At 52.5% G+C, this 23,438-nt stretch overlaps 3 protein-coding genes across 7 annotated transcripts in view; 2 read left to right on the forward strand and 1 right to left on the reverse strand.

Moving 5' to 3' along the window:
- Positions 1 to 1,466, forward strand: part of LOC122370054 (protein FAM102A-like) — a 37,683-nt gene extending 36,217 nt beyond the window's left edge. For both annotated transcript variants that reach the window (XM_043345311.1, XM_043345312.1), the window contains exon 8: positions 665 to 1,466. In XM_043345311.1, the coding sequence (XP_043201246.1) occupies positions 665 to 720 (56 nt within the window). In that variant the 3' untranslated portion in view covers positions 721 to 1,466. The remainder of the gene's footprint in view (positions 1 to 664) is intronic.
- LOC122370055 (multivesicular body subunit 12B-like) lies at positions 921 to 13,391 on the reverse strand. Of its 3 annotated transcripts, none has more exons than XM_043345316.1 (8): positions 13,119 to 13,391; positions 9,117 to 9,371; positions 8,671 to 8,863; positions 7,921 to 8,050; positions 3,123 to 3,212; positions 2,701 to 2,774; positions 2,237 to 2,346; positions 921 to 1,585 (listed from the first exon to the last, which is right to left on the reverse strand). In XM_043345316.1, exons 2-8 carry the CDS (start codon positions 9,222 to 9,224, stop codon positions 1,544 to 1,546), a joined length of 747 nt encoding a protein of 248 aa, XP_043201251.1. In that variant the 5' UTR covers positions 9,225 to 9,371; positions 13,119 to 13,391; the 3' UTR covers positions 921 to 1,543. The 3 variants fall into 3 exon arrangements, with proteins under 3 accessions (XP_043201251.1, XP_043201250.1, XP_043201249.1); XM_043345315.1 differs by having other exon boundaries at positions 13,092 to 13,133; XM_043345314.1 differs by lacking the exon at positions 13,119 to 13,391 and adding an exon at positions 12,867 to 13,062.
- A 1,175-nt stretch (positions 13,392 to 14,566) lies between these two features.
- On the forward strand, positions 14,567 to 23,389 carry LOC122370056 (plectin-like). Of its 2 annotated transcripts, none has more exons than XM_043345318.1 (8): positions 14,567 to 14,678; positions 15,412 to 15,498; positions 15,750 to 15,940; positions 16,407 to 16,535; positions 16,975 to 20,517; positions 21,654 to 21,830; positions 22,208 to 22,390; positions 22,627 to 23,389. In XM_043345318.1, exons 2-8 carry the CDS (start codon positions 15,456 to 15,458, stop codon positions 22,747 to 22,749), a joined length of 4,389 nt encoding a protein of 1,462 aa, XP_043201253.1. In that variant the 5' UTR covers positions 14,567 to 14,678; positions 15,412 to 15,455; the 3' UTR covers positions 22,750 to 23,389. The 2 variants fall into 2 exon arrangements, with proteins under 2 accessions (XP_043201253.1, XP_043201252.1); XM_043345317.1 differs by having other exon boundaries at positions 14,588 to 14,716.
- The last annotated feature ends 49 nt before the right edge of the window (positions 23,390 to 23,438 follow it).

The raw sequence follows: 23,438 nt of genomic DNA on the forward strand, positions 1-23,438 counted from the left end.
GTGACCTGAGAGTCGCTCGTAAACCCGTGATTTGGGTCGCCGACGGGATGGGGACCGCGCAGCGCTGCCTACTATATCACCCACCGCCAATCTTCCACGAACATTGGATGCTGCCAGGCATGAGCTGGGGACATAGGACGCCCTGGGACGGGAGATTGTCAGGCTCTGGCACGTGGGACGCTCTCACGCCTGTCCATGTGGCTCTCTTGGTGACTGTTTTATGGACCATTGACCTTATCACGGCGCCGTGGTGACAGAGTGAATCAGCCACCCAGCTGGTTTCGGATAGAGGCGACGGCCACCCAAAGTGCTCGCGTGTGGCAATAGATTAGGGCTGCCCCGTCCCCTGTTATCGCTCGGTGCATGCCTAGTGCGTGGGTGGGGTGCTGGCAGATTTATTGATGCCTAAACTGCATTATGACTCTTGGATATTTGCCGTGTCCGGTTATAAATACGGCGTAAACCCATGCGATTTCCGTCTGTTCCGTTCGGATCGTGTGTTCACCCCGCCGTGTTCCCAGCGTGTCCGTCGACGATTGCCGTTTCTGACGCTTGCTCGTCTGTCTGTGCGCAGTCCTGTCCGCCCTATACTGTGTGTGTATCGTACTATCCACTGACTGTTACGACTGTCGTTTCTAACGTTTATCCGTCTGTCTCTTTACAGCGTCATCCGGCCTGCAGCTGTTCGTGGCGCGGGACGGCAGCACCACGCTCAGCTAGGGACGCCGGTGTCACCCGTTGTCAGAGCCCATCTAGTCGTGTACGGCGCGCCGGCCGGCCGTGGCCAGTGAGAAGACAGGGGCAGCTGCGGCTCCGCCCGGTGGTGGGTGGGTGAGGACGGGTCGGTGATCGTCCTTACCACCGCCGGGGTGGAGTCGAACCGCCAGCGAGACGCCGCGGGCTCGGGAAGACACGCCGGACCGCTCATCGTAGTATATTGGCATATATCATCACAAGATCACACATCATATCGGGTCCAGCCTGACGCACGTCATACATCTTGGCGTCCTGGACAAAGCGTCACCCGCGTGCTCGCGCGATGGCGGTGACGTGAAAGCGCGTCACACCCTCCCCGGCGGACGCTCGGCGCGCGTCTCGCAATCCTGCCCCGTCTTCGAGACGATAGTTTTCCATTTTGCTGCTCTTGTCTACGCTATTTTATCCGTTTATCAATGGCATTTGTCCGTGCTTAGTGTGCCTGCGAGGCCTGTGTACAGATTCGAGGCATTTACACGCATTACGGTGGGGCCATCGGTGCACGCGCCCGACGCATCGTCTAGCGCCTGCCATCAGTGGTTACTGTCGCTTCCGAATGTCAACTCCGTGCCAAAGACGGTGAGTATGCAGTGTACGCGGATTGCGCCGCTTCGTGCCGACTGTCTCGTCGTACCGTCTCGCCCCCAATTGTTGTGTATATATCACACATGTCGCGTGCTGCCGTACAATATACTCGCACGCGCGACAGACTCCAGTGTCTGACCGGCTGGTGCTGCAGAGGAGACGACTGGACAGCGGCGGGCGGGGTCACAGGTGTCGGGAGAGCCTACTGCAATGTCGCGTACTCCGTCGTGAAATCGTAGTTGGTCTGCCAATGGATAGACACGATTAGAAACATGCACAATTCGCTGAAGGAAATTATTTTTGGTGTGTTTGACGACACCCTAACTCCTGAATATAAAAGTCGCCAGCAAATATGGGACGAGATCTAGTCGACCCTAGTCTACAAACGCCAATCGGATAGGAGATCCAACAATGTCTCGAAGCCCTTACACTGCCAACCCTTTCAGAGGAAAAGGGCAAGGCGGCGTGTTCCTAGGTAACGTGCCATAGAACATCCACCTGCAACCTCAACATTTAAAGCCTGTCGGGGGGGGGGGGGGAATTCCATACGGTTTCATTCAATCAGAGTTTGATCATTTTAATATTGACAATCCCACTGATATGTAAATAAATATTGATAAATGAACAGTTTCCTTATCTCGTTTCCAGCATGAAAGAGGTTACCGATAGACGGCGAATATCTAGATGGGGCGAGAAGCTTGAATGCGGACTTGAAGGTCAACTGAGTAGAGAAAAAAGTGAAGCAATGCACCATCGCACCACAGTCATTATGTCTTTTTTCGAAGGGACGATAATACCCTGAGGAATTAACGATATCTGAAACAATGTAAATTGTAATGCAACTGACGTAACCACGGTAAATAGGCACTGGAAACTTGGCTCGCCAGCCACTCACCAGGTTTTCCAGCTCTTCCAGTGTCATTGAGCTGGTGTTCAAAGTGAAGTGTTTTAACTCCTTGGACTTGCTCAGCTTGGGGTTGATCACAAAGGGAACTCCCTCAATGCCTGACACAGACAGCAAACATATTATTTCATGACGGTTGTAGAAATCATTCTATCGAAGCACCGAATACTAAAATGACGACCAATAAATTGTGCATGGCAAACACTTCAAATATTAAAAACGATATCTAGCAATCGAAATGGTTGCAAGGTATGTTCTTTGTTAATCTTTTTCATAACGAGTTTCGAGCAGTTATTACTCAATGAAAATATTACCTTTTAACACCCAAACTTGGGCCACAAAGTGAACACAGACATCAAAGTAGCAGTGCTAAGCTGACCTCCCTGCATCTGTCAGAAACTGCACCGCCCTAAGTTGACCCGCACGAGATTATACCGCCCGTCAGAGGCACTGACCTCCGTGCGCCTGAGTGAGTGTATCCGTGGTGCTGGGCGTCGCCAGACCGTTACTGCTGCTGCCGGGGGACGGCCTGGGGAACGAGTCAGGGTCGGTTAGTTACTGCCGCACTAGTAAGGCCGGGAGGTGACCGGCTCGGAAATGAATGATGACTAAGTAAAAGTCAACGAGGCAGCGCCAGCAATGGAGCGAGAAGTGATTAAGTGGACTTTTTAGAAGGAACGTTAATTTTGGCATTTTAAGCGACAAACTTCATCCTACAATACGAATACTGAACGGAAAACAAGGTGGTATACTGTCCAACTTATTCCCTCGCGGAGGTACGATTACCGGATAGCGCAGACCCAAACCCGTGTGCAGGGGGCCTGCGTACCCCAGCTGATGTCACAGCAACCACGGCTGACACTGCTGTCGTACTCACGTGTATGGCAGGGGCGGCGCCGGGGCCGAGCGTCGCGGTGTCCGCGCCTTGGTGCCGTATTTGCAGCATACGGTGAGGCCGTTCAGCTCCCTGTGAACACAAAAGGACATCGTTAGCTCCCAGCTGTGAACACAACGCACGGCTGGCCCGTTCAGCTAAGGGAACAATGTGAGCTAAGGGGCTCCGCAACAAGCTTCGCTTAGCGGTGGCTCTATCCTTGTGAATCCTTCCTATCAAACGGTTCGGACTTAATTTATATAAATACAAAAGTTTAGTGAATGAGCAAGTTCAAGAGCCGTCCTCAGTTGGTACCGTACAAGGACCCCAGGCTGAAGCCTGTAGGGACCGCCATCTACCCGGGCAGTGAAAATCCCACGGAGTTGGACAACGCCACCTACCAGAGCGCTGACAATCCCTGGGCTAGGAGCGAGTGAAGACCATAACAGACCCGGGCAGGGATGATCTCCTGGAGTCAAGTTGCCCCAATCTCAGGCCAACTTTGCAAACATAGCCCGGAGAAGGACCGCTCCGGTTGTTTTTCAATAGAAAAACACAATTCTAACGAATAGTGTTTGTCTTTTCAAACAACCTGCGGTTAGTCTGGTCGGAGTCGGTCGGATAGTCTGGTTTGGGTTAGACGTGTTTGACAGTGTTCCGTGATTTGGTGTATTTTACCTAAGATAGGATGTGTCATGCGGTAAAAATATGTACCGTATGTTCGTAATTTAACGTAGATCATTCAGATACTTTCTGCTAATTAAAACTGTGAGCGGTTGGATAGTTATAAGCAGTTAAAAATGTAATATTTTGCGCCCAAACGTAATAATTTAGCCTGCCTGAACTTTTCACGTGTTCTTGATTTTTGACGGTTATTCTCGTGCGTATCATCAAAGCGTATTATCAGTTAATTTCAATGCACTGCCACTTGCCACTTCGGCAGAAACAAGTGAAGATAAATACATGCAAACAGATCGGCCTCCACCTAGAGATGATCACGAATGGTCCTTTTCATGGACTGTCCGGGAAATACGCCAAAGACACAGCGTTCACAACTCAAAGGAAAGCATGGCCTGCGCCTTCTCAGAAGCCGATGTCAGCGGGCCTCCAAGCTTGGGCTCTCAGTCTGCGGGCAGCTGTGGTGGCTGTACCAGCCTATCGGCCAGGAAGGCGGCCATCCTCTGTTCCGCATGTGGCACGCGATGGCACACTGCGTGCGCAGGCCTGAAGGTCAAAGAAGCGCAGACACTGCCGGTCTGGCACTGCCGGAACTGTCGCTCAGACCATGTCAACCTCGGATTGCAGCTCTCACAGCATACCATTACACAAGGTACACGACCGTCACCGTCCCCCGATGGCTCTACGCCTACAGAACTACATTCAAGACTGGCAAAACTGCGTGATTCTTGTCCTGTCGTGAAGCGGATTCCCAAGGCAGCTCGTGCCTCTGTCGCAGATGCCCTATCCTCCATCATAGACACAGCTCTCTCAGAATCCAGCCTTGAAACATGGTCGCGATTTCTGTCTTTCGCTTTTGTGGTTCTTCGAGCACCCAACAAGGGCAGACGGTCTTCCATCGTCAGCGCTATCAAGCAGCAAATCAATGACATCAACGCTAACCACCAGTCGTGTCCTCCACCTGCACGGCTGACATCTATGACGTCAACTCAGCCTGGTCGCGAGACCGGTGATGATTCGGTTGCTCGCAGAGTCCATGGGAAATGCGCAGATAAAGACATCAAAGGCGCTCTCCGCATCCTTACGTCTACCGAAGAGTTCACTCAGGCTTCTCCCGAGGTCTTGAGTGTTCTGCAACAGAAACATCCACCAGTGCCCGCTGACGAGGTCCTCCCTCCTGCACCCAACACGTCGGACTTGCCTATCCTCACCGTCACCGAGGAGCAGGTTCAGGCTGCCATCAGGACCATGCCACCGGGATCTGCAGCCGGTCTGGACGGAATGCGACCCATGCACCTAAAGCAGCTCACCTCGGCAGAAGCCACCGAGCCAGGAAGACGGCTCCTAAAATCCATCACGAATCTTATCAACATGACCCTCAGAGGTGCTGTACCGGATCATGCCCGGGACAGCTTCTTCGGAGCCACACTCTGCGCCCTAAGGAAGAAGGATGGAGGGCTGAGACCCATAGCTATCGGTAGTGTCTACCGCCGACTAGCTAGTCGCATGGCAGCCCATCACATGGCCAGCATCATCGGCCCAGAGCTGAGACCAGTTCAGCTGGGTGTTGGCACACCCCTCGGCTGCGAGGCGGCTGTCCACGCCACCCGTGAGGTGCTCACTTCTGATGTGTCAGTCCCGACAGCGGTTATCAAAGTGGACATATCCAATGCCTTCAACACGGTCAGAAGAGACCAGATGCTGAATGCGGTACGAACTCGTTGCCCAGAGGTATACCCGCTTGCCTATCAAGCCTACAGCGCTCCATCGCCGCTCCACTTCGGAGATCACGTCATCATGTCCAGCTGTGGAGTCCAACAGGGTGATCCACTGGGTCCAGCCTTCTTCGCTCTGGTGGTGGATGGCTGCGCGCGATCCCTGAAGTCTCCATTGAACCTTTGGTACTTGGATGATGCCACAATTGCAGGACCAGTGGAAACAGTGGAGGAAGACCTTAGAACTCTATGTACCGAACTTCCAAAGCTCGGCCTAGAACTAAACAAATCAAAGTGCGAGCTAACCACCATCGGTGGCACTCCAGCCGAAGGCCAGAGCGTTATCAGCACCATCTCGTCAGTCCTCGCCGGCATCAAAACCACCCCTCCTGAACAGCTCACACTGCTCGGCTCACCGCTACACGAGGCTGGGCTTGGCGACTCTGTCAGAGCAGCCCACACGACTATCAAACTGCTGTGCAGTCGACTCCGCCTCCTCGATCGACACACAGCTCTGTTCTTCTTATCGAAGTACGTAGCTGCCCCGCGAGTGCAATATCTATTACGTTCATCGCCAGCCTATCGGGAGCCTGCAGAGCTATCCCGAATCGACAGCACAGTTCGTCTCACGCTCCAGGAAGTTGGTAACGTGGCACTGACAGACGAGGCCTGGGAGCAGGCTGCACTGCCCCAGAGGCATGGCGGGCTCGGCGTGCGCTCCGTGCACGCTCTCGCTCTGCCCTGCTACTTGTCGTCTCTCACCGCAGCAGCACCGCTGGTCTTATCTATCTGCCCTTCAACCTTCACGGGCCCTGAGCCAGCGGCACTGCAACCAGCCACGGAGCAGTTCATGGCTGCAACTGGCATCGAGACTGTTCCAGAACGCCCGGCGGCCAGCCTCCAAAAGACCTGGGACGACATCGCGTCAACTGTCACCGCTAACCGCCTGATCGCCGGAGCCAATCAGATACATCGCGCTCGTCTCGGTGCTGCTTGTATGCCGCATACTGCAGCCTGGCTGCAAGCACCTCCAATCCCCAGCCTGGGACTGTACATTGATGACGAGACCATTCGTATAGCGGTAGCCCTCCGACTAGGCCTGCCCATCTGTGAGCCCCACCAATGCAAGCTATGTGGATGCCCTGTGGACAGGCTGGGACACCACGGCCTATCATGCAAGAAGAGCGCCGGTCGCTTCCCACGGCACGCAGCCCTAAATGACGTCATTAAACGAGCACTGGCAAGCGCTGGCGTACCATCGGTCTTAGAACCTGTGGGGCTAGACAGAGGAGATGGAAGGCGCCCCGACGGACTGACAACGTTCCCCTTCAGTGCCGGTCGAAGCCTCACATGGGACGCCACATGCGTTGACACGTTTGCTGAGTCACACGTGGTGAAGTGTGCAGTGGATCCCGGCGCAGCTGCAGACGCCGCCGAGAACCTGAAGCGCATGCGCTACGCCAGTCTTGCAGACCGCTACATCTTCACTCCAGTAGCAGTGGAGACTACCGGCGTAGTCGGAGAAGCAGGGTCAAAGCTGCTTCGGGATATCGGCGGTCGGATTTCTGCGGCGACTAAGGACCCCAGAGAAGTGTCCTGGCTTCTACAAAGAGTCTCGATAGCAATCATCCGGGGAAACTCCGCCGCTATCCTCGCCACAGCCCCTCCTGAAGCTGGTCCCCATCACATTGGGTGTGTCGCAGGACGCGCGTCTGGCCCGGCAGAAGAGTCGGACTCAGCCGTAGACGCAGAAGTAGCTCCACCAGCTTCTTCATCAAAATCCAGCGTATTTGGCCAGCTCATCGAGAATGGGAGAAAGCTAGCCCCAAGCGACTTCGAGGTTCCATGGGGCGAAATATTTGGTGCAAAACCAAAGCACTAACGGCATATGAGTGGTAGTGTCTAGTGTGTCATCGAAATGTACCCTGTGGTAATGTGAAATACAAAAACGTCTGAAAAAAAAATGATCTCCTGTCGTATGATCAAACCATCCCGGAGCCGCGGAAAGTATCAGTTCAGACCATAACCAAACCGAGCAGTAGGGATCAGACTCAAAGTAAAACCGATTATGACCTACCCGACCAAGGAAAATTCCTTCTCACCGGTTTGAACCAACCGTCCCTATGGTGAGATTCCGTCAGGTTCAGAGGCGTGGGATCCTAAGATACCCGAGCAACGAGAGCCCGTCAGAGTTGGAGCGTTCTATTATATACCTAGTACCTACCCAAGCAAGGCAACCCGTCAGGGTTCGGTCATATTACTACCTACCAAAGCAGTGAGAGTCGTCAAGGTTGGAGGCTGGACCAAGCACCACTTACCCGAGCAACGAGAACCCATCAGGACCGGAGCGTACCATTACTTACCCGAGCAACGAGAACCCGTCGGGATCGGAGCGTACCATTACTTACCCAATCAGTGAGAACCCGTCGGGATTGGAGCGCTGCCGGCTCAGGACGATCACGTCCACCACGAATCGGATGGCGGTCTCGGCAGGAGACACCTTGTACACGATCTGCTTCTTCTTCCAGGCGCGGCTTCCTAAAGGAAGGAAGAGTGTGATTGTCAAAGAGGCCACGTCAATAGCAGAGGAGTAGTCGAGGTGGACAGAGAAAAAGTTGTGAGTAGCGGCACATAGTATATCATATCTCGTTTCATCTCATTTAATCTCTCATCGTCATAAACATTGGCCAGGAACTGCTAACTGAAGCATCAGAAAATGCCGCGTTCTTTTTACAAATATCTCAGTAAACACCCCACATGCAGCTGCGCTTAACACGAAATTGGACATTTTGATGTCACCGATGGCATTCGCTGCCATAGGATCCTGCAACCTCTCGAATCATAAGACCTGTCTTTTATCCAACAGAATCGGTAAATGCGGAATGTAGTATGAGAAATGAGGGTAGCACTGCAGCTCTCACCTATCAGCATCAGCGGTGTAAAGGAGGATGGGATTCTCACTCACCAGTAACGGCAGTATGTGGAGCGGGGGGGGGGGGCACTGTCATAACTCACCGAAATCAGAAACGCGCAGAAAGAGGGACACCGGCTCTCACCCACCGGTATAAGCATCGTGTGGGATGGGGGAGGCGGCTCTCACCTACCAGCATTGGTACTGACTACTGAGTCACCAGACGGCAGACACAACTCCCACCCACCTGTATCAGTGGTGTGCGGGATGGGTGTGTGCCTATCTGGCGGCATGTCTCGCTCGCCCACGATAGCCACGTCCTCCACCACATGGCCGCTGTTGCCCTCCGTCTTGGAGAGGCACAAGTACCGCGTCTCGCGCCGCCAGAAGCCATCCTTCCATAGGTCAGCGTCTGTGTCTTGGTCATAGGTCTTGGCCACCTGTCGGGTTCAGGCCAGTCAGGTTAAAGAGCGCCAACAGCTGGTATAAATTTACACTTCAGAATTTATTGGAACACAAATCATTGTAGGTATTAGGTACTTGAGATGACTTTAGCTCATGTCGTGGTCTGATGACACACAATGAATAATAATCCAGAGGCTAACACTGCACACTACCTATCAGTTACATCATGGATCTAGGGCTCAATCAGATAGCCTTCGCGCCAAGTCCGCCGCAATGCTCTCAGCTCACCACTGTGAATCCCGGCGGGCAGCCGGTGACGGACTCCACCACCGCCACAGAGGTGACGGGCCGCTCGTCGGGCAGCGGCAGCGCCGACACCAGGTCGCCCGTGTACATGACGTCACAGGATGCCGGCCAGTTGCCAGATACCTATCCAGCGGGTGCAGCAGGCACCAGACAGCAGTGGGTAAAGGTGACACCAGATGACAGCCCTTTGGGTTGTCACTCAGCGTTTCTAATGGTCGATGTCAGGAAATGTGAGCACTGAAACATACCAGGCATTGGTAGGTAATTGGTGATGCATTCACACTACTAATGTAAGTATGATAGTGATATCAACAGAGCAACAGAAGTTATTACGCTGCATATATAGTGATTATCAATCAGCTGTTGATAGCAATGAGTAATAAGTATAGGATGGTTGTGTGTGAGACTTGTATTTATACAATACTCTTGACACTGATTGCTGACAGCTGAAGTATCTTTAGTGACCATACCCAAGTGAGGCAACTGACATTGTGAACTGTCTTTCAGGGAGGTTTTGCTGGGCTCAAGAAGACTAATAAGATAACTAGGCCTGAGGGACCTGTCCAGGCAGTGTAATGTAACATGTGATCACGTCTGGGAGGTAGCTGGTTCACTGAGGCGGCTGAAGAGGTACATCAAAGTTTTGCATCCAGGACAGTTAGATCATCGAAGCTAAGTGTCCCGAATGATTGTCTATGATCCCATGCTGGTGTTATACCGGGCGATACTCCCAATGGTTATGCGAGTCCTGGAGTTATATACCATAAGACAGCCCTGCAATTCAACACCACTGCAAAAGACCGCAGCATAGAGCCGAGCTAGCCCAGGATCCCCGGCGGATGAGCACAGCACACAGCACACGTGGACACAAGGAAGCTGGGTAGCTGGCAACACAGCTGGCCAGCTGTGCTGTAGGCCCACAGCTGGTAGTAGTGGCAATTGGGAAGAAGATAAGCTAAACAAGCAATGCCTGGCATGCCCAAATCACAAATGTGTCATATTTATGGATTGTATCCACATACCAGTCTGGTAGTGGTGACCTACATATCTTATTTGGAAGAGCTTGTAATGTAAAGCATTTATCTTCAAGTTGCTTTAACTCAGTCTTTTTGTTAATGGTTATCCAACTTCTTGGCATTCATGACAAAGATATTATGTATGATCTCAGGTCAGTGGTAACTGGCAAGTACATTAAATTTGGCTCAAATGTGAAATAAGTCCTTACTTTCTGTGCAGATCCTTCCAACAATTTGACACAAAATTCCATGAAGGTACCGTAAAACGGGGCTATAAGGGACAGTGGGGTTATAGGGGACAAATTTCGGGAAAAAGTTTTGAGGGATCTGGGTAATACAGTGAACGAGAAACAAAAGGAAATAGATATACAATATGAAACACTGATGTCTGGACATGCATGCCACATCACCATTTCCAAGATGCTTGTTGTTGTTCTCATGCTATGAGCTTTTGAAAAAAGTGCCAAATTCGCAACAAAATTGTAACCCCGAAAACTTTGCTTGTGGAAACACAACCACGGACTCTGGGACCTTCACTAAGATATAGTCAATGACCACATGTATCCTGAAGATGCCCATGAAATTACATCCATGTATCCTCCTTGCCTCATCCTCATTTCCGCTTTTTTCTGTTTCAGGTAGATTTTGATGTCAAAACGGGGCTTTAAGGGACACCGTCATTACCAGTCAAAGCGAGGAGTTAAAACAAGGAAAACATATTCGAAAGATGTAATCATGAAAGCTGTGGATGCAGTGAACAGAGGGATGCCTTTCAGGGTAGCTGAGCAGAAGTTTGGGATCCCAAAAAGTGTCATGTAGGCACAATAAGGCACCTGCTACCTGAAAACCGGGCCATCCAACATTCCTTGGAGAGGACAGAGGATGTCCTGTGGTGTACCCCTTCTCAGACATTGTGCAAAAGATCCAAGAACCCAAATACCTCACCAGGGGAATCATGGAAATCAAAGAGGTCAAGGAATACAATGAGTGAGCTGATATCAAACACCTCCAGCTCCAAGGAGCTGCCAGAGACTCTCTGCAGTCTTCTGGTGGATGGTGTTCTGGAGTTCAGAATGGCAGGAGAATGCCTCATTATCAAGTGGTTGTACTCATATCATTTGTGTTTTGATAATAACACATTATTATGTTTCCATATTTGAGTTTCCTTTATGGTATTTATGTTGAAAAAGGAAGTTACCTTTTCCGTCCTCCATTGGAAACTTTGATGGATGCCAATCCATTGTATGTGCACTTAAAAAACAAATATTTTGCACAGGAAAGCAGTAAACATTTTTAAAAACATAGTCTGTGTCCCTTAAAGCCCATTTGATGGTGCTACTAGAGTTTAAAAGGCCCTAACAGTGCTCGTCCCTTAAAACCCCGGTGCGGGGCTATAAGGGACAAGCAACAAAAATAAAAAAAAATCATACATCTATGATACCAATAAAATGCATATTATGCCAAAAGACAGACCTAGTCAAGACCTGAAAAGTGACAAAGTTTGAAGCCTGTGTAAGCAATAACCTTTGAATGACAGGTTGTCAAAGTCAAAACCTGTCCCTTATAGCCCCGTTTTACGGTATTGAATTTCAGAGCAGGCCTACAATGAAAATACTATGTTACGTCAGCACCTCTGGACCACCCCAAGTCTCTGAGGCATCTTGATCTGGGCCCTGCTTTCACCAGTGATAGCAGCACCATGGATTAGGTATTCCTGGATCGGACACTCCGCCGATTTTCCGACCACCCGGCGGCGGCGGCGGATTTCCCGACGGCGAGGGCGCTGGCGTCATTTTAGCATTGCGGGCTATGGGCGGAGCGTGTCTTTTTGTATACTTTTGTCGTTTATTACTTACCTATAACCGATTTTGATGAAAATTTTTGTGAACCAGGTAGAACAGGAATTGAGGAATGTCATGGAAATATTCTTTTCCCAGTTTTGATTTAATAAGTTGCTTAAATTCTGCTGACAAGTAAGGGTTCGTGATTACAGCCGAAGAGCCAATGTTGGAATAAAGTTAAGTTTTATGCGATAACATGAAAATAAGTTGATATTTGTACCAATCATCAATAGGAACTTGTTTGACTGCCGAGGAACGATTATATTTGATGATAAATTGCATCGGGAAGTCAAGAATACCGGCTCAGTTTATGGGCATCAGGTAATGATTCCGTAAGTGATAGTGACTAAATGGAGCCATAATAATTATAAGAAAGGACTAAAAATTATGTTTAAAGTGTCTGAAATTGTGTCTTATCAGCTAAAGTTCGCTAATTTCGCCCTCCATTACCGCGTTTTTAGCACGCAAGCCGGTGCGGCGGCCGCCGGCGCACTCGCCGCAGATGTTTCGGAGCTCCGCCACCAGGGCGGCCGCTTGTTCGCCGGCGCTAGTGTTGGGGAATAGGGAGTGTCCTATCCAGGAATACTTCATCCATGGCAGCACGCTGCTATTATACGTGTCAAATTGGGTTTCCATGGAGATGTCAACAAGCCTATTCCTCCAACACTACCAGAAGTGTGACGTCAGCTTGCAAAATGGAATAACAGCGTGCTGCTATCACCGGTGAAACAGGGCCTCGGCATTGTGTACATATTTTTTTCCTGTCTGGCTCAGATTCATGAAACCGAATAAAATTCAGCATTATCGCCATTGTTTGACAACTGAGCAATTAAGAAGGAGTATCAAATTTCCCTAAAATTGCCCAAATCACCCACACAGATGATGGAGATATGTTGATTTAGGCAAGGTCAAGGCGTGTGATCATGATGCTGATGCCAATGCTGGAAGTAGCAGTCATACTGTAATTCAATAAAGGCCAGAACTGAAAAATTCAATGTGTTATTTAACCAATTTTTCATGGAGTTCAGGCACATGGATTTAGCCCACATTACGTTCACCCGTTCTAAGAAAAGATCAAAATTAACAAAAAAGATGCATACCCCCCTCTCACAACGCGCGCCACTTACCCGCTGCGCCACTTCTCGCAAAATTTGTGATAATTTTGACTCAAGGTTATGTTTAAAGTGCAACAGTGGCTTGAAGGCTAAAATGACATCATGAATAAAAGATCTGTAAGAATCTTGGTTATTACTTATTGTGATGTGTTGTTGTGTTAATTTGATTTTATATCAAAACTTGTTCCAGAGCAAAGTCAAAAGTAAGCAACGGTAATTCACTAACTTTGTTATTATGCAATTTCACGTTTACAGCAGACATCATGGGTCATGGCAGATGATGGCAGACTGATGTGAATTTCATCCATGTTATGACATTGGCAAACAAAGGGTTCCTAAAATATTTTATTTAGTAACTCGCTGACCCCTAATTTTTTTAAATTTTTAAAAATAACCATAAAATATTTTTCTTTAAAGGAAATAGTTCACTTTCACGAAATTATTTTTTTTGCAATGGATTTATGATTTTTTATGTTCAAAATGATCAGCAAAGAAAATAAAACCTATTTATAACAAAAGATTATTTTCTATATTTTGATATAAGAAGAACTTTTCAGTTTCTGTAAGGCACAGGCGATCCAGTATGAAAAGAGCATGGGTTCCGAAAATTCTTCAGAAACTAGAGAAATTATCGCGGCCACCGGCATTTGGGCGATCTGCTGCTGCTGAATGTCCTTATTGATCAGTACGAGAATTTCTCTTGAGTTCTCGTAGATAATTTCACTAGTTTCTGAAGAATTTTCGGGACCCATGCTCTTTTCATACTGGATGCGAATATATGCAAGGCACACATCCTCAACGCAAGACACCTTTTTCGGGACGAGAAATAGAATATCTTTGCCTAGGGTGATCGTTGGGCTGTAAAAGCTCCTGATTTATGCTCGTCTCAGCCCAAGCTACGGAACTGCTATTCCAGTTCAAAACCCATGTTAAAAAGTGAACTATTTCCTTTAAGGGAAAACAACTCAGCCGGTTTCGATTTTAAAATAAATTGCTGCTCTAATCAGACGAACTTTATTTTTTGGCTATTTGTGTTGCACTTGAGATTACTTTCACTTTATATGTATTTTTGTTCTTTAAAAGAATTTCAAACCCATTTTAGAATGAAAAATGACAAATCAGACATCATCATCTTCAAATATCCGTGCATCCTATGTTATAAGAAGTTCCTGAGGGCTGTTCACGGACCCTGTGTGCGGTCGGACCGCACACAGCCTCCAAGCTCCGCCCACTGCGTCCCTACGTCAGCCTTCCGTCACCGCACACAGCGATCGCTGTGGCCGGTCGGGACTGGCCACAGCGGACCGTCCACCGCACGCAGCCGTGACGTCAGAACCGCCTACCCATCCCCTACCCCCACGCCTGCTGGACGTACCGCACACACCGCACGCAGCAGTGTGCGGTGCCCGTGAACACCCCTCTGATGTAACGGCTGCAGAGCGATTTTTGAAAGTGTTTACAAGTCGTCGCTGCGTCAGCGTCGCGTCGTAAGGTCGCGCTCAAGTCGCGCTGCCGTTTCGATTTGTATTGTGTCTGCGGCTGCGCACCCGTCTCAGTTTGATGATCAGCGGTGTGCGTTTACAGTTTCTATTTTCTGTTACATATACAAGGTGGGGTGAACTATACGGGGTTGAATTCAAACTGAAACGACTGTCACTGGTCCTTGATCCTGAACTCAGTTCTTTTTTATTTTTGGTTCAGGCTTCATTTTGCGACAGTTCAAATCCCAGCCTGTGATTTCTTGTTTTGATATTAATATACAGCTTTTCTTGCTATCTCTGGACATGCAAAGTGTGAAATCAAAATGCTTGATAAAAAATGGAAATTGAAATTGCTTAATTGCTGACTTATGAATATCAATATTTCTGATTCCTTTCTTTCACTTCAGTTCTGATAGGATCAGGGTTCTTTTAAATATATCAGAAAATAGCTCAGAACTGGGGGGTGTTCACGGGCACCGCACACTGCTGCGTGCGGTGTGTGCGGTGCGTCCAGCAGGCGTGGGGGTAGGGGATGGGCAGGCGGTTCTGACGTCACGGCTGCGTGCGGTGGACGGTCCGCTGTGGCCAGTCCCGACCGGCCACAGCGGTCGCTGTGTGCGGTGACGGAAGGCTGACGTAGGGACGCAGTGGGCGGAGCTTGGAGGCTGTGTGCGGTCCGACCGCACACAGGGCCCGTGAACAGCCCCCTGCTGTAAATTAAGCTCATAGTTTGAGTTCTGTTTGCAATAGGTATTTCATTAATCTATGCATGTGCATACATATGAAGATGACTGATACTGATACTGACATGGTATTTGTTTCAGAATCCAGAGGACTTAAGAACAAGTTCTGTGGATAAACTGCTGCAATGTTTTCAAAAGCACCAGTGAAGAGGTTTAATGATGAAGTTGGTGAGTAATAAAAGTACTTCAACCCTACTCCTCCTTTACAGGTCCAGATTCATGCCTTTTCAAGTCAGAGTTCATCTCTTGACTCTTCATGATCATGGACATCATCGCCAGTGATCACTGATCGGTCCGATAAAGCAGTGATCGGTCCGATTCTCACCATGTTCAGAACTTTGTTCACTCAACATTGTGAACATCACTGAAACAATGGCAGTGTATTTGTCGTCTGACCGGAATGTCCGCCGTGCCGGCAGGCTGCGCTCCGGCGCCCACCCAGTACGAGCCGCGCGGCCAGAGCTCGGCGGCTGGCGCCTTCTCCATGCCAAAGTCGAACCGTTTCGTGGAGCCCAAGTTCGTGCCGCCGGCGCCCAACCAGTACCAGGACCCGCGACTGCCGCCGACGCCCAGCAAACGGGCGGGCGGATCCTCGGTCCTGAGACGCACGGTGGGTACATCAACTATTTTATCGTAGAAGCTGCTATGCTTTTCAATTTTAAGTTAGGGTTATCATATGAAAACACTGATGACCAGGGCTGTTTGACAACGCTGAATGTTGTTTCACCGGCTTGCTTCTTTGCTCGTTGCCGTTGACGTTCTGTGTTGTGTCACGGATAGGGCTTAGGTTTCACACCGCTCTGTGTCGGTCACGGAGAAGACTTTATGGTTGACGACGTGCTGTGCTTTGTAAGAGGCAGGGCTCGGTATTTAACGCCGCTCGGTGTTCTGTCACGGACACATCTTGCTTGACCCCGTTCGGCGTTTGTATCACGGCGTGTGTCGTGCTCGAATCGTGTTTGGTGCCGTTCGCCACTTTGCCACAGACAGGACGCTTTCACATCGCACCTATGTTATTGTTAGTTGTCAAGTACAAGGTTCGGTGTTTGACCCGGTACGATTTGTCTCCCGGACAGGGCTCTGTGCGTCGCCACCAGTCGGTTCAGTCGAACGGTCAGACCAGCCAGCTGTCCCAGCCGAGCTTCAACTCGTCACAGCGCTCCGACGGCGGCAGCAGCTCGCCGGTCCAACAGCTGGAGGCTGAGGTCAGAAAACAACGGCGGCACATATGGGCGCATCCTGACAAGGAGTTTATTGGGCATTGTACTCGTTTGGTGGCGATATTTTTAGAGAACGTGATGGAATAGGCATTTTATGGTTGAGTCACTGTGTCTCATCGACTTATCGACTTCGGCAATCATCGTTGCTTGATAGCTGAGTCAAATGTTAATTGAAACCTTTTGAAACATTTGCAATCAAATTAAAGCAAGCTTAACTTAAGATTTTATTTGTAGTGTCGGACTAAAAAGCACAGAACTTCATGCAGTGCATATTCATGTGTGTGCTGCTGTGAATAGCTAAGTGAGTGCTCGACCTCCGTCCTTGTCATTTCCACGTCTGTTTTGCACAAGTCCGCTATCCTTTTTGCTTGCTCTATCATGTTCGGCTCATGCCATGACAGTTTGTCGCTTGTCGTGTCGTCAGGTGGCGGAGCTGCGCACTCGGAACGCCGCCCTGTTGGACACCATCAGTCAGCTGACAGCGTCGATGGTGACGCACCCGGTGGGATCGGACGGCGTCATCCTGTCTGCGATCGGCGGTGGCGCCGTGCCGTCCCCCGTCGGCACGGGTGCTGAGAGCGGCGAACGGCCGGCGGCGGACGCGCAGACCGCGGCGGAGACGGCCTTGGACACAGAGAAGGCGGCGGCGGCCTGCGTGTCAGACCTAGTGGCTGAGGTGGAGCGTCAGGAGCGCGAAGCATGCCGCTGCCGTGAGGTGGAGTCCCGTCTGACAGCTCTGGACGAGCAGGAGCGGGCGGCACGCGGGCAGCTGCTGGCTGTCTGTGACGACCTGGAGCGGCTGGACGGCTGGGCCGGCCGGCTGGAGCGCTACCAGCAGACAGCTGAAGAGGAGGCCCGCCGCCGGCTGCAGCTCGAACAGCAGGTGATGGTGCTGAAACGCACCGCCGAGAGCCAGACCCTGCGTATGAAGGAGCTGGAGCTGCTGCTGCAGGTGGCGCGGGAGAGTGAGGTGGACGCCCACGAGGACGCCTGCCGTCTGTCCGACCGACTCTCGGTGCTGGAGACCGACCTGGCGGACAGTCAGCGGCAACGCCACGCCCTCGAGGAGACGCGCGATGACCTGCTCAACCAGCTGACCGACACAGTCGAGCGGCTCAATGAGGGACGCGCTCAGCGTGAGCACAGTCAGCGCGAGGCTCTGCTGCTGCGCCGCCGCTGTGACGCCCTAGACGCCGATCTGCAGCGCACCTCGCACCAAATCACGAGCAGAGAGCGGGAGGCGGCCGCTCTGCGAGACAAGTTGGACGCCGAACGTCAGCGCAGCCGTGAGGCTGAGGAGCGTGAGGGCGAGGGCCGACAGAGGGCTGAGCAGACGGAGGCGCAGCTGGCAGAGGCTCGCGCCCAGCTGGAGGCGGCCCAGGCGGAGCGTTCCGAGGCCGAGCTGCAGCTGGCGGCGCTCGACGGCAGTCTGGCTGCGCTCGGACAGGAGCGTGACGAGCTGGCGGCGGCGCGCGCCGAGCTGCACCGCCAGCTGGCTGAACGGGACGCCGAGCAGCAGCGCAGCCAGGCGGCCGCCGAGGAGCTGCGGGCCCAGCGCACTGACTTGGAGACGCGGCTGGCGAAGCTCGGTGCCGAGGCGGAGCGGTCGGCGCTGGCGGCCGCCGCGCTGGTTGACGAGCGAGCCACCGTGCAGCGGGAACTGGCTGAGACGCGCGGCCAGCTGGGACGGGTGGCGGACCAGCTGAGCGGCGAGACGGAGCGCGCCGAGACGCTTCGCTCGGAGCTGTGGTACGCCGGCCTGCAGCGGCGGCTGACGGCTGAGGACGCCGCCGAGCTCAGCGAGACGGTGGCTCAGAAGGAGCGCGCCATCCGGCGGCTGGACGCGGCGCGCCGAGACAAGGAGGCTCGACTGGAGAAGATGGCGCGCCGGACCGACGAAATGGCCGCCGCCATCCAGGAGGCGTCCCGAGAGCTGGAGCACGTGCGATCGGAGGTGCAAGCGGAGCGGATGCGCGCCGAAGAACTGGCGCTGCTGGACGGTGGCAGGAAAGAGATGCTTGCCCTGCTCGAGCGTGAGAAGGTTGCGTTAACTCTCTCGGTGGCCGAGCGCCAGGCCGAACTGGACGATGCTCGCTGCGAGCTGGACGCGGCCCGAGCAGAGCTGGCGCGCACTGTACGCATCGCAGATGAGCGCGCGGCGCGGCTTCAGGAGGAGCTGGAAACGGCTGAGACGCGTCGCCACACCGCCGAAGCTCTTCTGGAGGAGGCTCGCGCTGAGCTGCAAGAGAGCTCCGAGAGCGTGGCTCGCCGGACGGCCGAGGTAGAGGCACTGAGCGGCACTGTGGCAGAGCATGAGGAACAGCTAAGGAACAAAAACGACCAGCTCAGTGGCCTCAAGACTGAGATATGCGAGAAGGAGGACGTGATTGCCGTGCTTGAGGCCCGAGTTCAGAACCTGGAGGCTGACGACAGTCGAAACAGAGCCGAACTGGAGCAACTGCGAGAGTCTGATCGGACCCTGACAGAGACGGTGGATGGCCTCCGTAGCGAGGCGGCGGCGCGGGCTGAGGAACTGGCCGTGGCCACCGCCGCGTTGGCGGAGAAAGAGGTGGGTCTGCGGGAGCTCTGCTCCGCTCGCGATGAGCAGGAGGCGGCGCTGACGGAACTGCGGAGCGAGCTGGAACAACAGCGTGCCGCCCTGGCCGACCGAGAGGATGCTCTAGCCTCCGCCACTGCCGAGACAGGCCGTCTGCAGCAGCGCTGTGAGGAGCTGGAGGAGGCCGGTGCTGCGGCGCGCCTGGAGCTGACTCAGCTCCGTGGGGAGAACGCTGCGCTGCAGACCGCCCTGAACGAACGCGAGGACCGGCTGGTTGAGGCGCGCCGTCAAGTGACCGACCTGCGCGCCCAGAACACGGACCTAGCCCGGGTCTGTGACGAGTCCCGAGAGCAGCTGGAGACGAGGGCGGCCGAACTGCGGCGCACCGCTGACGAGCTGGTCAAGCGGGAGACTGAGCTGACGCAGCGTCAGCAGGAGGTCGACCGGCTGAAGAAGCTGAACGCCGAGGCGGTTCAGTCGCACAAGCAGGCCGAGGCGCTGGTGCAGAGCGTGCGGGAGAACATGGAGGAGATGAAGTCGCTGTATGAGGAAATCATTGATGAGAAAGACTCGAACGCGGCGGATCTGAAAGAGCAGCTGGACGCCGAGGTGGCTGCCAGGAAGGAAGAGGCTACAGAAGCGCTGGCGGCGCGGGAGGAGATTGCTACTAGGCTGGAGAAAGCTGAGGCAGCGAGACGGGAAACCGCAGAGGAGTGCACCATTCTGCGCAACGAAATTAAACTGACCAGCTCTTCGATCGAGTACCTGGAAGCTGAGCGAGAGAAGGCGATCGCCGCGAATGCCGAGGTAACCCGTGACCTGCAAGACCAGCTGGCCACTGCCGAGGCTGCGGCTGTCGAGCAGAAGTCGCGCGCGACCGAGGCGCTGAAGCGGGCTGCCACCCAGCAGGAGGAGGCTCGCGTGGCGCGTCTGCTGGTGTCGGAGGAGCAGCGTCACGCCGCCTCCGTCCTGGCGGAGCGGGACGAGTGGCGCGCGCGTGCCGAGACGGCTGAGGCGGGCAGGAAGACGGCTGACGCCGAGCTGACAGCCGTGCGGGAGGAGAGGGACAAAGTAGAGGAGGCGCGGCGCGCCGCTGACACCGCCCGCACCGAGCTGGAGTCGAGGCTCGCGCAGATGGAGGCGAGCCACGAGAGTGACCTCTCCCAGCTGTACGACAACTTTGCCGACATGCGCCAGAAGCTGCAGCAGGCGTACCGACAGGACGCAGCGCTGCGCGAGGCGGCCCAGGAGGTCCCTCGCCTGCAGGAGGCGCTGCGTAAGGCTGAGGGAGAGGTGCGCGCGCAGGCTGAGGCGCGAGCCGAGGCCGAGAACCGTCTGCAAGAGCAGCAGGACCAGAGCGAGTGGAAGGACAAGTACGAGAAGCTATTCGCGCTGGTGGAGCCGTTCCAGGTAAGATGGTTCATCACTCATCAGCTACTACATTGCGCCGGTGCGATGTGTTTGACTGACGGCATACGACCGTGGACCATCAATCTGTCAACAACTTTGTCTCCGTTTTTGTGGCTGTTAACTTGAGTACTATCTTTGCGGTGTCGCCCTCTTTTTCGACTTCCGAATGCCTGGCTCTGCGGTCGTTGACTTTTTTCTTCTTTTTGAAAGTGTATTTGCTACTAAGTGGAATAGTGATTGCTGCCGTTGGCCACCGGCAGGTCTTAGCCTGCATGTGATTATTGGTCAATAAGTAACGACAGACAGTGCAGCCAATCATCTATCACATTTCATCTTCATATGCATTATTGCATATATGCATAGATTTATGTTATCTATGCATTGATATTCTTATAACCTAACCTAACTCAACCCTTTCTCTCATTCCTCGTTACGTAGGCATAAGATGTGACGCTCTTGCCGGTACCCTTTCTCTTTCAACGCCCATTCCCCATCATTCATATCTATCCTCAATCTCGGCCGATCCCCCCCCCCCCTCGCCGCCGGTATCCATCGCCGTTGCCGCCGCTCTCGTTGCGATAATGGTCGTCTCGATGGCGCCCATTAGGCGGCTGGCACAGCAGACAGTCGTCAATGATGCTGCCGAGGACGTAATGGTGACCCCTTGCCATAATGGTGTCCGCCCCACTGTCAGCGAGACCAATGGGTGATTCCGACAGAGCTAACGGGTATTGGTCCACATTCCGCCGTGATTTTAGGAATATTGTCGTTTTATCGTTTATACAAGCCGAGCTATATAATGGACACTGCCAGAATTCCGCACAATTGGGCAATGGGACAGCTTTTCATAATGTGTTTTTGAATAAACAGTGTTTGCTATGGATGAATCGTCCGAGCCGATGCACTGCTACTTTGTAGTCCATCACATCATCCTACACATTCGAGCAGTTTTTAAGAACTTGCTCGAATGTGTCTGTATGCTGTCTGGTCTGTGAATCATATGTGGACCGTTTGTCCGTCTTCCCGCAGACTCAGCTGGAGCTGTACCGCGCCGAGCGGCGCCGTCTGCCGTGGATTATCTGTTGACCGTGTCTGCTGCGTATGCGATGTTGACCGTTGGTCTGTCGTCCCCGCAGACTCAGCTGGAGCTGTACCGCGCCGAGCGGCGCTGTCTGCTGGAGCAGTCGGAGGGCACCCGCGCCGAACTGGAGCGCCTGGCCGGCCAGTACTCCCAGCTGCTCGGACACCAGAATAAGAAGCAGAAGATCCATCACATCATGCAGCTCAAGGAGGAGAACCTGCAGCTCAAGAAGGTGGGTCAGCTGTTGCATTCAGTAGGCAGCTAGATGTCGGGCCAGCAAATTGAGGCGGCTAGCGTGTCGGAATGTCTAATGGTCGATTGACATATGACAGCTGTCTGCTTGACTTTACTAGGTCACGTGAAAATAATAATTGTTAACGTTGCTTTATTTTTGCGAACTGGCTCGTCAACTGGTCTCGGGATTACCGGGTTACCGAGGGATTGTCGGGTCTTCAGCTGCCGCAGTTTTTCTTAGCATTTGTTTGTTTATTTCTTAGATGAGTACCCCAAACTCCTCAATAACCGACCAGCGCTCTTTTTCTCTCCCTTTCTTTCCCTCTCCGCCCTACCTTCTCGGTTTCTGAGAAGCACCCCTCTCCTCACCCTCAGAGTCTGGCCACGGCCGAGAAGAAGGTGCAGCGGCAGCGGGTGCTGGTCAAACAGCTGGAGGACCGGCTGCACGGCGACCAGAACTCCACCCTGCTCAACGCCACCGTCAGCTCAAAGTCCAAGACGCGAGCCGCCAGCTACGACGTGCTGTCGCGCACAGTGGCGGACCCGCAGCATATGAAGGTAAGCATGGTGGTCACTGGTCAGACGGATTGTTGATATTTATGTGAAACTGGAGGGTGGTCAGTCATGACTGACCCGCAACATTTGTTGGAGATACAGCGGTCTTTGTTCTGCTCAATCGCTCCTGCATCACAATTGACAGTGCATCAGGGAATGTCACAGACCACAGTCATGCCCAGCTGCTGTGGCTCGCGTATTGGAGCTCATCTCCTAAGCAGTGCTTTGCTTTGTTCCAGGATGGCCTCTCGCTTCTCGCGGTCACCCCCCTGAAGGAGAACTCCACCAACCGCGCCATGGGCTCCCCAGTCGCGGCCAGCTCGTCGCTCAAGTCAGCTCGTGGCTCGCTCAAGTTTACCTAAGCTCGTCTTCCCAGCTCAATATCCGCGTTGCCCATTGCCCACTGCAGCAGACTGCTGTCTCGCATTAGCAGAAGTAAGGTGAGGATTTGGACGGAGTCAAACGTGTCAAACTCACTTCAAGTGGGACAAAGTGATTAATGCCATGTGTACCGATGAGTGTGCGTGCGTTACTGTGAATGAGTGCGTCCAACGTGGGATAGTGTAGTCGAGCGTGCGGTCTTCCTCGTCTTTTCTGTCGTCTTCCGTCGCTCTTCCTGTATTGTGAGTGTGCGGTTTTATCGAAGAAAAACCACTCATTATTTTTTGGTTAATCCCTATAATTTGGGACCCGGCCACGATTTTTCATGTGATCTCACTTATAACAAGCTGGCTTTGTGTAAGCTTCGCCTTGTTTGAAATGTTGACCTACAGAAAATCATTCATAACGGTTTAAGATTTCACGGTTTTAATTCACGACTTCACGGTTCTAGATTTAGGAAATAACGCGTGCGGCATGAGTGTAATGATCATCACAGCCAATGTAAACGCACCAAAAAGTGGTTTGTTTTAGCCCGAGGGAAGTGACGGTAAACTAGTAAACCGATAGATTCATTCATAGAAGAAAATAAACGTCTGTTGACAATAAATAAATTTGGATGAAGTGGTGCGTACCCACAGGGGCCTTTCCCAATATCAATACGCGTATTTTG

Source organism: Amphibalanus amphitrite, unplaced genomic scaffold, assembly GCF_019059575.1.
Source record: "Amphibalanus amphitrite isolate SeventyFive unplaced genomic scaffold, NRLGWU_Aamphi_draft 001093F_arrow, whole genome shotgun sequence".
Classification (NCBI taxonomy): Eukaryota; Metazoa; Arthropoda; class Thecostraca; order Balanomorpha; family Balanidae; genus Amphibalanus; species Amphibalanus amphitrite.